The sequence below is a fragment of the Mastigoproctus giganteus genome, chromosome 8 (assembly GCF_048544385.1).
Source record: "Mastigoproctus giganteus isolate SK-2022 chromosome 8, ASM4854438v1, whole genome shotgun sequence".
NCBI lineage: Eukaryota > Metazoa > Arthropoda > Arachnida > Uropygi > Thelyphonidae > Mastigoproctus > Mastigoproctus giganteus.
The window spans coordinates 206,080,852-206,095,577 of NC_143582.1; the positions used below are offsets into that span (position 1 = coordinate 206,080,852).

General features: G+C 39.3%; 1 protein-coding gene across 2 annotated transcripts in view; it reads right to left on the bottom strand.

The window, feature by feature from the left end:
• The window catches only part of LOC150082224 (uncharacterized), a 236,002-nt gene that overhangs the window by 30,117 nt on the left and 191,159 nt on the right, over nt 1-14,726 (bottom strand). For both annotated transcript variants that reach the window (XM_090380062.1, XM_090380063.1), the window contains one exon: nt 13,732-13,770. In XM_090380062.1, the coding sequence (XP_090236188.1) occupies nt 13,732-13,770 (39 nt within the window). The remainder of the gene's footprint in view (nt 1-13,731; nt 13,771-14,726) is intronic.

Consider the following 14,726-nt stretch of genomic DNA (forward strand, 5'->3'; position numbering starts at 1 on the left):
AATTTCTCTATAAAGAAGTTCATTAAACAGAGGTCCAACTTGTATATGTCAAAAAATTTTTTGGCACCGTCCTGAACTGCTGCCTGTAAGCAATGCTTACCTCACCTATCCACTTGTGGTGGCCCTGCTCAGAAGCCTGCTGAAAGCAAAGTTGAACAGAGAGAACAGTTAAAGCCATAAACACCTATGCAGTCCTAGTACTAACATACTCCTTTGGGGTCATAGTTTAAACTAGCATTAGCATTAGCATTAGTAGAGGCATTTGATGCAAGAAAGCAAGCTTATGCAGCATCAGCCAAAAAAAAAAAAAAAAAAAAAAACCACTTCCACTTCACCCCTCTGTTCGTTCAAAATACCTGTCCAGCTGAGCCTTAAACTTATTTAGGCTATCAACCTCCACCACAAGGGATGGAAGTCTGTTCCACCAACCAACCACCCGCTGGCTAAAGGCAAATTTCCACACGTCTATCCTACATATATATATATATATATTGGCTACCCAATTTTTAGTCTAGCTTGATTATTACATACAGTAGTAGCCACATATGCATCACTGTAAATTTTCTACCAAAACGTGCATTATAATTGAAATAATTGTCCCTATAGTGTCAAACTTGTTATACACTGACATAAAAGGTTTTTTTTCCGATTTTTTTGATACGAAAATAAATTTAAAAAGGACAATTTATTTATAAATAATTATAGAAATACAATGCAAGACAAACGAATGCCCTTTCATTGTGGTGAACATTTAAAATTAACTATGTAATAAGACAGAAAAAAATATACCAGCAGCAAATACAGTTGAGATACCATTGTGTCTTCTATAACAGTGTTTTGTTGGCCCGCCGTGGGCTTTAATTAGTGCCTTACACCTGTTGGGCACACCTTAGAGGAGATTTGATTAAGGTGTTTAAGGCTCTGAGAGGCATCAGTAAAATGAATGAGGACAAAATTTTCAAGATTATAAATGATGCTAGAACTAGGGGCCATATATTCAAGTTACGGGGGGAAATGTTTAGTTGGACTGCAGGAAGTTTTATTTTAGCCAGCGAGTTATAAATTACTGGAATAAGTTGCCTTCACGGGTGGTAGAGGCCGACAGTTTGGGGAAATTCAAAGGTCATCTGGATAGTACTTTCGGGTAAGGGAAGCGCATAGGATGATAGGTTTAATTTCCTTTTTATTTATTTTTTATTTTATTTATTTATTTATTTTTATCATTGTTTTGTTCGGATTTTTTTTTTTTTGGCTGGTGCAGCATAAGCCATAGGCTTTCTTGCACCATGTGGCCGTTACTAATACTAATACTAATACTAATCTGTCTTTCCTCAATTTGAATTTATGCCCTCTCAGGTGATTATTCTGAGCTAGAGGAAGAATCCCATCAGCATTGAGCATGCTTAAACCATTCAAGGCTTTATACACCTCTATCAGATCACCTCGCTGGTGCCTAGTCTCCAGACACTGTAATTTGCAAAACTTAAGCCTTTCTTCGTAAGAGCACCCCTTTGTTCCATTCACTAATCTTGTTGCCCTTCTCTGTACTCGTTCCAGCAGCTCTACATCCTTCTTGAAATGAGGCCTCCAGACCTGTATACAGTACTCTAGGTGTGGCCTGACCATCGCCTTATACAATGGAATAATCACCTCCTTATCCCTGCTGGAAAAATTCCTGTATATCATTGACAATACTCCATGAGCTACTCTTGCAGCCCGTCTGCACTGCTCAGAGAACTTCATATCTGCCTGCACAACCACCCCCAAGTCCCTTTCATTCTCTACCACTGTCAGTGTTGTACCATAGAGTTGATACGTTGCTCTGGGGTTGCTGTTTCCCATGTGTAGTACTTTACATTTGTCAATGTTAAACTTCATTTGCCACCTCTCAGCCCATCTGCTCAACCTTTCCAGATCCTGTTGCAGAAGCATAGTGTCAGTAGTGTCCTTGACAACCCTGCCAACCTTTGTATCGTCTGCAAACTTGGACATTAATCCCGATATACCATCATCAATATCATTTATAAATACAGAAAACAATAATGGACCCAACACTGAGCCCTGAGGGACTCCACTAATAACATCAGTCCACGATGAGCAGTGTCCATTGATTACCACTCTCTGTCTTCTCCCCCTCAACCACCCCTTTATCCATAGCAGCAATTTGCCTCCAATGTCACACTGCTCCAATTTGTGTAGCAGTCTTGCACGTGCTAATACCAAGCTGGAAGATATCATGAGAAAGACAAGGACAATGACGATCAAGAGCTGCCAACACCACTCGAAGTCAGCCGTGGAGAGACTGACAATTGCTCGGAAAGAAGGAGGAAGGGGCCTGATAGACATCATCAAGCAACAGAAATCAGTGATTGCTAACCTGAAGGATTACTTATAGAAACACACGCCAGCACTCCACCAGGCCATAAGGAAGACAGACAAGCAGTATACCCCACTCAACCTAAGCAAGTGGGGCATACCGCTTGTGCCTCCCAACCAGGAGGGACAAACAAAGCTAGAAAGATGGGCAAAGAAGACACTCCATGGCAGACACTACAATGATCTCCATCAAGATCAAATAGATAAAATTGCTTTTATCTATGTGATCTTGATGGAGATCATCGAGCGGAACCCTCTTCCTCGACATTGAAGGATTCATGCTTGCCATCCAAGACCAGGTAATCAACACCAGAATCTATAGAAAATACATTGCCAAGGAGATTGGAGTGTCCGATGATGACACATGTCAATTATTCCATCTAGCCTCAGAAACAAGCCAACACATCACTGCGGGATGTCACGTGATCACCCAGACTGAGTACACTCATAGACACAATCAGGTAGCCAGGATAATACACCAGAAGCTAGCCAGGAAATACCAGTTGATCAAAGAAAGTGTACCGTACTACAAGTATGAACCCCAGGCAGTACTAGAGACCCCAACCCACAAGCTGTACTGGAACTGCATCATAATAATGGATAAGATAATCCCGCACAACAGACCAGACATAACCCTTGTGGACAAGAAAAAAAAGGCTACCTATCTGATTGATATAGTGGTACCCAACACTGGCAACCTGCAGAAAACCTATGGGGAAAAAATCAGAAAGTACACGAACCTAAGACAGGACGTAAAAGAGATGTGGCATATGCAACAAGCAACAACCATCCAGATCATCGTGTAAACTACTGGTATGGTGCCAAAGACCCTACATAACAGCCTAGCAGCAATAGGTCTCCCAGTGAACACCTACAATGAACTCCAGAAAGTCATAATCCTGAACACCTGTAGGATAGTCAGAGAGTACAATGTGTACTCTCTGACTATCCTACAGGTGTTCAATGGAATACAATGTGTACAGAAAGGACAGACAGGGTAGGAAGGGAGGAGGGGTTATGCTGTTGGTTAAAAAACACATATGAAATCTAAGGAAGTACATCCAGTTGACACAGGTAGACAGTGCAATGTTGAGTCTGTTTGGTGTGATATAAACAATGGGAAAGGGAAAATGAGGGTAGGAGTATGTTATAGGCCCAATGACACTGATGAGTACAATGAACAGTTTGTGCAGAAAAATAGAATGGGCCAGTAAATCAGAATGTCTTGTAATGGGTGATTTTAACTTTCCAGATATTGACTGGAACTTGTGGATTGGTCATTGCACACTAGCAAGACTTTTCTGGATTTATTGTAGGATTTTTTTCTACAGCAACATCTTCCAGGAGCAACCAGAGGGAGTAATACCCTTGATCTGATTATCAGCAGTGATGATGCATGTATTAGGAATTTGTAGATAAAGGAACCACTGGATGACAGTGATCACAGGGTACCGATTTACTTAAAGATGTAACTACAATCAAGGGTAAATGGAAGAGTTTTTGTTTTCGTAAAGGTGACTACAGAGGTCTCAGACAGTTTTTAAATTCTATAGAGTGGGATCAACTGATGATGTTACCAATGGTGAATTCTAAATGGGAAGCCTTCAAGGACTTAATCTTCGAGGCTACTAGGCTTTTCATACCAACTAAGAAATACCATTCTAGGTTCATGCCTAAATGGATGTTGGAAGAATTAATGAGTCTCATGGCACAGAAAAAAAATGCATGGGATGCATATAAATTATCATGTGACACAGAAGCCTACAACAGATATAAGCTAGTCTGTAATTAAGTCACAAAGGAGGTTAGGCAGGCAACGGCAGATTACAAGAAATCTTTGGCAAAAGACGCAAAGAAAAACAGCAAACAGTTCTTTACTTATGTAAACTCTAGAAGGAAGGAGAAGAATCAGAACATAGATGGTTCAACTATTGGTGATCCTGCTCAAGTAGCTGATAAACTGAATGAGTATTTTGCATCTAGATTCACACATGAGGAGTTATTCAAGGAAGGGAATGCCAAACTCTAACAGGGAACTAAGTGATTTTGTGATAACTGAGAGCAAAGTGGAGGAGAAATTGTTGAAGTTAAACATAAAAAAGGCACCTGGGGTGGATGGAATCTATCCAGTTATACTGAAGGAGGCAGCAAAGGAAGTTAGCAAACCCTTAACCATAATTATGAGAGCATCGTTAGATTCAGGGGAGGTCCTCATGGACTGGAGATGTGGAAATGTATCTCCAATTTACAAAGGGGGTTCAAAGGGTGACACAAATAATTATAGACCTGTTAGTTTAACTTCTGTTCCGGGGAAAATAATGGAGTCACTGGTTAAAGAGGTGATACAGGATCACCTACACAAGACAGCAGCAATAGTTCAGACACACCATGGGTTTGTTAAGGGGAAGTCTTATCTGACCAATTTGATTGGATGCTACGATGTGGTCACAAAGGAACTGGATGCTAAAAATAACTTTGATATCATATACTTGGATTTCAGGAAAGCATTTGATACTATTGCACATGGAAGCCTGCTATACAAATTGGAGTGGTATGGCATTGAGGGCAAGTTACCGCAATGGATAAAGGGATGGTTGGGTGGGAGATGGCAGAGAGTGGTAAAAAATGGACACTGTTCTATGTGGACTAATGTTATTAGTGGAGTTCCCCAGGGTTCGGTGCTGGGCCCATTGTTATTTTGTGTATTTATCAATGATATCGATAAAGGTATATCAGGCTTAATGTCCAAGTTTGCAGATGATACAAAGGTTGGTAGGGCTTTTAATAACACTAAACACAGTATGCTACTGCAATAGGATCTAGCAAAGTTAGGCACATGGGCTGAGAAGTTGCAACTGAAGTTTAACATTGAAAAATACAAAGTACTGCATATGGGTAGCAGTAACCCAAGAGAAACATACCAACTCTGTGGTACTACACTCAGTTGTTGTTGTTGTTATGTGGTTTTTTTCGGGGCATTTGCAACTAAGGCCACAATGCTCCGGGAATATGCGGTGGTCATTCCCTGACCTTTCCGCATCCTCCATATTTGGTGGTGATGGGCTCGAACCCCGGTCTAATCAAGAAGCGTGTGCTATGCACTGCTGCTCCTTCCCACCTGGCTACGGAGGTGCAACTACACTCAGGGAGAGGCGCCTACGTAGCCAGGTGGGAAGGAGCAGCAGTGCGTAGCACACGCTTCTTGATTAGACCGGGGTTCGAGCCCGTCACCACCAAATACGGAGGATGCGGAAAGGTCATTCAGGGAATGACCACCGCATATCCCGGAGCAATATGGCCTTAGTTGCTAATGCTCCTAAAAACCAAATAACAACAACAACACTCAGGGAGGTGGAGAATGAAAAAGACCTCAGGGGAATTGTGCAGTCAGATATGAAGTTCTCTGAGCAGTGCAGATGGGCTACCAGAGCAGGTCATGGAGTTTTGTCAATGATATACAGGAATTTTGCTAGCAGAGACAAGGATGTGATTATCCCTTTATGTAAGGCAATGGTCAGGGCACACCTTGAGTAGTGTATACAGGTCTGGAGGCCTCATTTTAGGAAGGATGTTGAGTTGCTAGAATGAGTACAGAGAAGGGCAACAAAATTGGTGAGTGTTACAAAGGGCTGCTCTTATGAAGAAAGGCTTAAGTTCTGCAAGTTGCAGCATCTGGAAACTAGGCACCTGCAAGATGATCTGATTGATGTGTATAAGGCCTTTAATGGTTTCAGCAGGCTCAATGCTGACAGGATACTTCCGCTTGCTCAGACTAAGAACCTGACGGAAAATAGATTCAAATTGAGGAAAGAGAGTTGTAGAATAGATGTGCAGAAGTTTGCCTTTAGCCAACAAGTAGTTGATTGCTGGAACAGACTTCCATTTGTTGTTGTGGAAGTTGATAGCTTAAATAAATTTAAGGCTAAACTAGACAAACATTTGGAGTGACTGGATGGGTGAAATGGGAAGGGTTTTTTTTGGCTGATGCTGTATAAGCTTGTTATCTTGCATCATATGCCTCAACTAATCAGACATAACAACAACCAACCTGTGTACTTGGTAGCAATACCTGTCGCAAGGTGGAACCTCCAATCAGGGAGAAATAATCGTCGATCAATTCGGCCCTGGAAAGATTGTGCAAGGCTCAAGGGGTAGAATTTTTTTCAGCCTGGACTGTACTTGTTAACAGGATGGGATACACTTAAATAGAAAGGGTGCAAGAATATTTGCTGATGCTATCGAGGCAGTGTTAGGTGGGTCGGAAAACTGCTAGCTTGGGGGGAGACAAAGACCAATAGATTGACTGTAGCCACTGGCAGAGGTGAAAGAGATTCTTGCACTGCTTCTATTAGAATGAGCAGAAGCCTGAAAAACAAGATGCATGGTATTTCAGAGACTGCTGGGAGCCATTGCGGTACAAGTAAACACATGGGTTGTGTTAGGGTAGCTAAGAATAGAAACAGGTGCAGGTATACTTGTGTGTACACAAATGCTAGGAGTTTAGTAAATAAATTTGATGAATTTGAAGTATTGCTCAAAACATCGAAGGCAGATATTGTTGGGATATCAGAGACGTGGCGTCACACAGATATAAGGGATGCAGAACTGCAATTTGGGGAGTACAACGTCTACAGAAAGGATAGACAGGATAGGAAGGGGGGAGGGGTTATGCTATTAGTTAAGAAACACATAAAAACCAAGGAAGTGAAGCCAGTCGACATCGCTGGACAGTGCAGTGTTGAGTCAGTTTGGTGTGACATAAACATTGGGAGATCAAAATTGAGAGTAGGAGTGTGCTATAGGCCTAATGACTCTGATGAGTATAAGGAACTGTACAGGGAAATAGAGTGGGCCAGTAAATCAGAGAGTCTTATAATGGGAGATTTTAATTTCCCAGATATTGACTGGAATTTGGGGGCTGGTTACTCACACACTAGCAGGGCTTTTGTGGATTTATTGGATGATTGTTTTCTACATCAGCATGTTCGGGAGGCAACTAGAGGGAGTAATACTCTTGATTTGATTATCAGCGGTGATTCTTCATGCATTAAGAATCTGCAGATAAATGAACCACTAGGTGGCAGTGATCACAGTGTGCTGAAGTGGGATTTACTTAAAGAGGTAACTACCATTAGGGGTAAAGGGAATGGTTATTGCTTCCGTAAAGGCGACTACATTGGACTGAGACAGTATTTAAATTCTATACAGTGGGACCAACTGATGATGTTACCAACAGCAAATTCAAAATGGGAAGCATTCAAAGAACTTATCTTGGAAGCTACTAGGCTTTACATACCAACTAAGAAATATCGTTCAAGGTTTAGGCCAAAATGGATGTCAGATGAACTAATGAGGCATATGGCAGAGAAGAAAAATGCATGGGATACTTACAAATTAACACATGACACAGAAGCCTATGATAGATACAAGTTGATATGCAACCAAGTTACAAAGGAGGTTAGGCAGGCGAAGGCAGATTACGAGAAATTCTTGGCAAGTGATGCAAAGAAAAACAGCAAAGAGTTCTTTACTTATGTAAACTCTAGAAGGAAGGGGATGAATCAGATTGGTCCACTTGATATTGATGGGTCAACTGTTGATGATCCTGCTCAGGTAGCTAACAAACTAAATGAATATTTTGCATCGACATTCACACATGAGGAGTTATTCAGCGAGGGGAATGCCAGAGGTGTATTCAACTCTAGCAGTAAGCTACAGAATCTTGAAATAACTGGGAGTAAAGTGGAGGAGAAACTGTTCAAGATAAACACAAGAAAGGCACCCGGGGTGGATGGGATCTATCCAGTTATATTAAAGGAGGCAGCAAAGGAAGTAAGCAAACCCTTAGCCATAATTATGAGAGCTTCCTTGGACTCAGGGGAGGTACCCACAGACTGGAGATGCGCAAATGTGACCCCAATTCACAAAGGAGGATCAGAGGCTGACACAAGTAATTATAGACCTGTGAGCTTAACTTCTGTTCCAGGAAAATTAATGGAGGCACTGGTTAAAGAATCACTGCAGGATCATTTAGACAAGACTTCAGATATAGCTCACACTCAGCATGGTTTTGTTAAGGGGAAGTCTTGCCTGACCAACTTGATTGGATACTATGATGCAGTCACAAAAGAACTGGATGCAGGGAATAACTTTGATATTATATACTTGGATCTTAGAAAGGCTTTTGATACTGTTGCACATGGAAGACTGCTACACAAATTGGAGCAGTGGACTAATGTTATTAGTGGAGTCCCTCAGGGCTCAGTGTTGGGTCCATTATTATTTTCTGTATTTATAAATGATATTGATGATGGTATATCAAGCTTAATGTCCAAGTTTGCAGACGATACAAAGGTTGGCAGGGTTGTCAAGGACACTACTGACACTATGCTGCTGCAACAGGATCTGGAAAGGTTGAGCAGATGGGCTGAGAGGTGGCAAATGAAGTTTAACATTGACAAATGTAAAGTACTACACATGGGAAACAGCAACCCCAGAGCAACGTATCAACTCTGCGGTACTACACTGACAGTGGTGGAGAATGAAAAGGACCTGGGGGTAATTGTGCAGGCAGATATGAAGTTCTCTGAGCAGTGCAGACGGGCTGCAAGAGCAGCTCATGGAGTATTGTCAATGATATACAGGAATTTTTCCAGCAGGGATAAGGAGGTGATTATTCCATTGTATAAGGCAATGGTCAGGCCACACCTAGAGTACTGTATACAGGTCTGGAGGCCTCATTTCAAGATGGATGTAGAGCTGCTGGAACGAGTACAGAGAAGGGCAACAAGATTAGTGAATGGAACAAAGGGGTGCTCTTACGAAGAAAGGCTTAAGTTTTGCAAATTACAGTGTCTGGAGACTAGGCACCAGCGAGGTGATCTGATAGAGGTGTATAAAGCCTTGAATGGTTTAAGCATGCTCAATGCTGATAGGATTCTTCCTCTAGCTCAGAAAAATCACCTGAGAGGGCATAAATTCAAATTGAGGAAAGACAGATGTGGGATAGACGTGTGGAAATTTGCCTTTAGCCAGCGGGTGGTTGGTTGGTGGAACAGACTTCCATCCCTTGTGGTGGAGGTTGATAGCCTAAATAAGTTTAAGGCTCAGCTGGACAGGTATTTTGAACGAACAGAGGGGTGAAGTGGAAGTGGTTTTTTTTTGTTTTTTTTTTGGCTGATGCTGCATAAGCTTGCTTTCTTGCATCAAATGCCTCTACTAATGCTAGTGCTAATGCTAATAATATAAGAGTAATAATAACAATATACGTTATCTGTCTAATATTGTCTATCCTGAGTATACAGATTATAAATATAAATGGGCACATGAGTGTGAATATATGTGCACAGCTAGGTCTAAATGTGATAATATGTATATGTTTGGGTGCATGGGTGTCTGCTGTACTATACTGGATATGTGTCTGTGAATATGCACATGTTTGTCAGTATGTATGCAAATGTATGAGTAAATGTATGTATATATGCGAGTGAATGTAAGTGTGCATATATATGTCAATATGTGTGTGTTGTGCTGGGTGAGAAATGAGTACACTTAACCTGCAAAAAAAAAATTATATGCCGTCCTATTCTGGATACTGTAATGAGCGGGATAAGCTCTACATCCCTCTCATTTCGAGTGGGATGTAGAGCTGCTGGAACGAGTACAGAGAAGGGCAACAAGATTAGTGAATGGAACAAAGGGGTGCTCTTACGAAGAAAGGCTTAAGTTTTGCAAATTACAGTGTCTGGAGACTAGGCACCAGCAAGGTGATCTGATAGAGGTGTGTAGGGCCTTGAATGGTTTGAGCATGCTCAGTGCTGATGGGATTCTTCCTCTAGCTCAGAATAATCGCCTGAGAGGGCATAGATTCAAATTGAGGAAGGACAGATGTGGGATAGACGTGCGGAGGTTTGCCTTTGGCCAGCGGGTGGTTGGTTGGTGAAACGGACTTCCATCCCTTGTCGTGGAGGTTGATAGCCTAAATAAGTTTAAGGCTCAGCTGGACAGGTATTTTGAACGAACAGAAGGGTGAAGTGGAAGTGGGTTTTTTTTTTTTTTTTTTGGCTGATGCTGCATAAGCTTGCTTTCTTGCATCAAATGCCTCTACTAATGCTAATGCTAAAAAGTGTGTGAGAATGAGGAATGACTGAGAATGTCCTATAAGTGTTAACTGTTGTACCCTGAATATGTATATATAATAAAATAAAATTTAAAAAATAGCTATTCTTGCAGGTTAAGTTATATAAATGAATGTTGCGTTACCTGTGTAAACCGTGCAGTAACTGAATGAATGTTTATAATTAATATATAAATAAAAAAATTTACATCTTGGTAGTTGTTATATTTAGGTGGCACCTGTGTCCTGCTGTCTGTACGATGATGAAAGTAAGGTAATAAACATGTGAGAATGTGTTGTATTATGAGCTATTGTTCAGTCTGCCCCTAAATACGTATATATAAAAAAAGTGTAACTGTGTAAATGTAAGTATGACAGGTGTGAAACTGAAATGTGCATGTAGAGATGTGTTGTTCTAACCGCACCCCCCTCCCAAATTAGACTGTAGTAGGGCAACATACCAGGAAACCCCCTGTTCTGCTGATGTCATGTCCCTATTCTGAGGCATGATGTGCTGACACTGGCTTCAGCTGGTCTTGCGGATGTGGGATTACTAACACAGCAGCACTGCATGCCCACATTCAATTGGATTGACTTGAGGCAAATTTGGAGGCCAATCAAGATGGGTGATATCTTAACTGTGCTCCTCGATCCACTTGTGCACAGTGTGGGCCTATTGACATGGCACATTTTTGTATTGGAAGATCCTGTTTCTGTCCATGATAAAATACAACATGGCAGGGTGCACATGGTCTCCTAAGAGCTGCCAGTAGAACTTACCAGTTAAACATTGGTCTATATGCACCAGGGGGGGGGGATCCTAGTTCTTTCCAGTAAAACATGCCCCACATTAAGTAACCACAGTCACCTACCTTGATACCATGCAGGTTAAGTTATATAAATGAATGTTGCGTTACCTGTGTAAACCATGCAGTGACTGAATGAAAGCAACACAAGTTCGTGGGTCCATGGACTCTTGTTGCTTGTGCCACAAAAGAAGGCATCTGTTGGTGTGTTGCACCAGGTATTTGGATTTATCTGACCAGCACACACATTTCTAGTCCTCCAGCATGTTGTTGACACCACGGCATTTGTCATTGACGATGATCAGCAGTGAGAAGAGGGTGTCTCCTGTGGAACCCCCATACATCTAAGTGTGTGGTACATCACCATTTGGGATATTGTTCTTGCATTCCCCATATTGTATTGCAAAATCAATTGTCACATAGTGACCTGCCATTGAGCCTGTACAATGCACTGCACTTTTCACTCACCACGAACATCCATCTTGCATAATCCTTTACAGTTCTGTTGGTGGAAGGTGGTTTGACCCATTAAGACACCATTCTTTGTATACCTTAACCACAGTGAGCTGTGAGCAACTGACAAGAACTGACAGTCCTGATATGGAAGCAGCTGATGCACAAGCTCTCACAATCATGCCCTTTTCAAACTCCATGATATCTTTACTACATCCCATAACTGCTACTTTATCACTTTGACTTGCTCAATCAGGTGCAAATTACTACTTCCCTAGTGTAAGGAGCCATTCAGCCTTTTATACTGAGAGCTACATGACATAGTCCATTACGGATGGGACAGTCACAATTCAGTGATCATTGAGTGTGCATCTCTTTAAGAGCAATGCTTTTTATTGGAAGTTCAAATGTTGACCTGAGGCAATGCTTGGTGATCTGCCTCACAATATGAGATTAAAGCCTTTTTAACAAACTTAGTTTGCAGTCCACTACATACATTACAGAGGCCTTTGCCTCTTGTGTATATTTTAGTGTGAAATATTCACATTTGTGACATTAGTAACAAAATGATGTAACCTATTTCTAGACACCTGTAGCATATGTGTTGTATCCAATTTCTGTTGCAGCATCCAAAGTAGAGAGAATAAGCATATTTATCCATTTTTGATATAGACTGATAGTGATTTTGGTAATCCATGCATATAGCAAAAATGTCTAGTAAATTCACTCAGCCATGATTGTGTGTGTTTTCTCCATAGTGATTGTTAGAAAACCACTTTATAAAAAGAAAAACAAAGATAATAAAACATACATCTGGCATCAAATGCATCTAAATAACAAGTGATACTAACATGCATAAACCTGTCAGGATTATTATGGCAACAGATTTGTAAATGTCAGTCACTGATGGAATTCAAATTGAGACCAAATAGGTAGCAAATGACAAATCTATTTTTCCATGGGAGCTCAATAAGCAAAATATATTATTTTAAGCCTTCTTTCTTTTTAATTTATTTTAGTAATGAAATTATATTCCACTGAGGACTATCCTATCTTTCTAAGAATATGGCAGCCAGCAGAATTCCAAAGATTTTTATAAAAAATTATATAAAAATAAATTGAATAAAAGTATACTGAGCAGACTCACGATCATAATCATTCAAGGTCTTAATATGCAATACTCTATCTTGATTATTAAAGACAATCACAATACTTATGGTAGTTTTAATTCTGCTGGTTGCCAAATACAAGTATCTAGAAGGACAAGACTAAGCATTGAAAATTACTTAGGATTAGTAATTATTTCATAGACCATATAGCTTTTACTATTATAAATAGTCATTGAAAGAAGCCACTTCACTTTGTGAACAACAACATAGAAATATACATTTAATGAAAGAATAACTGATCAGATAAGCTTACAAATAAACTTTACAAATAAACTTTATCATTATCTTGATACAGGCTCTCATATTTTAAGAAAATAACAGGCTAGCCTTTCAATAATATTATTTGCTTAAAAGTAGTGTTTTTATATCCAACTTGGAATTGAGGGAAGTTTGTTCTTCTTTGAGTATTAGGACCACAATATTACTTACATTGTATTAATTTTATTCAGCATCTGAAATTTGTCATAAAATCATAAAAAATGGTCTGAAATACCTTAAGATGGTAAAAATTGTTTTGTGGGCATATAAGTTAAAATTAGTTATAAAATTCATTATAAAATTAGTTATAAAAATAGTTATGAATAGAAAGTTGATAAATCTGGGCTTATTAAACTAAAGTTTCAATGTTTTTTTTAATAAAAATAAACAGTAACAGTAAACAGTACATAAGCAGTAAAATAAAAAATTATCAGACATAGCAATCAAATTTTATTTAATAATTTAAAATCTTAGTATGTTTAAAATTTTGTGAAACTGTTTACACCTGTTCAAATCCTAAGTATGCTTCCTGAAAGCCCTTTCAGATACTCACTGTAGTTGTAGCAGAAGGAACAGGCACCAAGGAACCAAGCTAAAAATAAATTATAAATCATGACTTTTGATATAACTGTTAATATGAAATTACAAACATATTTTACTACATTTATAGTAAATATATTAGATAATCAATTATAATAATGGTTTAGCATAAATGAAGATAAAAATTCTTTTAGTGGATTCATAATATTAACACAAAGACAAAAGTAGCAAAATTATAAAAACAGTATAAAAACAAAGCATTATTAAAAAGTTGGTTGTAAGTTGTCTACTTAATGAATTAGTAGAGAATAGCTATTAATCCTTAATTGCGCTAGTGGGGCTATCAGATTCACAGCAGTTGCTTCTATGCTTGTAATTTTAACAATGTTAACTAGTTGAATACTGGGCATCTAAGTATTCTCCATAGTACTGAAGCTTCAGCTGTCAGTGTGCTTTGTAGTTATGAAATGTTTACTTTGATCTTGTTAGAAGTAGTTTTGTGACTAATACCTCAGAAATTTACCTCATATTCAGGTAAATTTCTTATTCTTCTACAAATTTATTTTGTTATGGAGCAATACTGCTGAAGAAGTGCATTGTCTTTTGTTAAACTGCAATTTAAAAATAAACTTTAACCTATTTCATGTTTAATACTATAGCCAGCTTCCCTAAGCTAACTATACAAAACAGATCTATACATTAGGTTAGTTTACGTAATATAAAATTTCAAATGTGGGCAGTTGGTAAAAATGAATTTGGATTTCATATGAATGAGTAAATTAAGATTCCTGTAAAAAAAAAAAAAGGTTATGTAGTCAACAGTATTCTTGGCTTATTACAGAACCACACAACTAATTGTGATTAATGACGATTGATTGTTTTTATGATAAAAAACCTTACCACCATATGCACAAAGAAAGGTGCATCAAAGGAAGGCTGGAAAGGAAGTAAGCAAACCCTTAGCCATAATTATGAGAGCTTCTTTGGACTCAGGGGAGGTCCCCATGG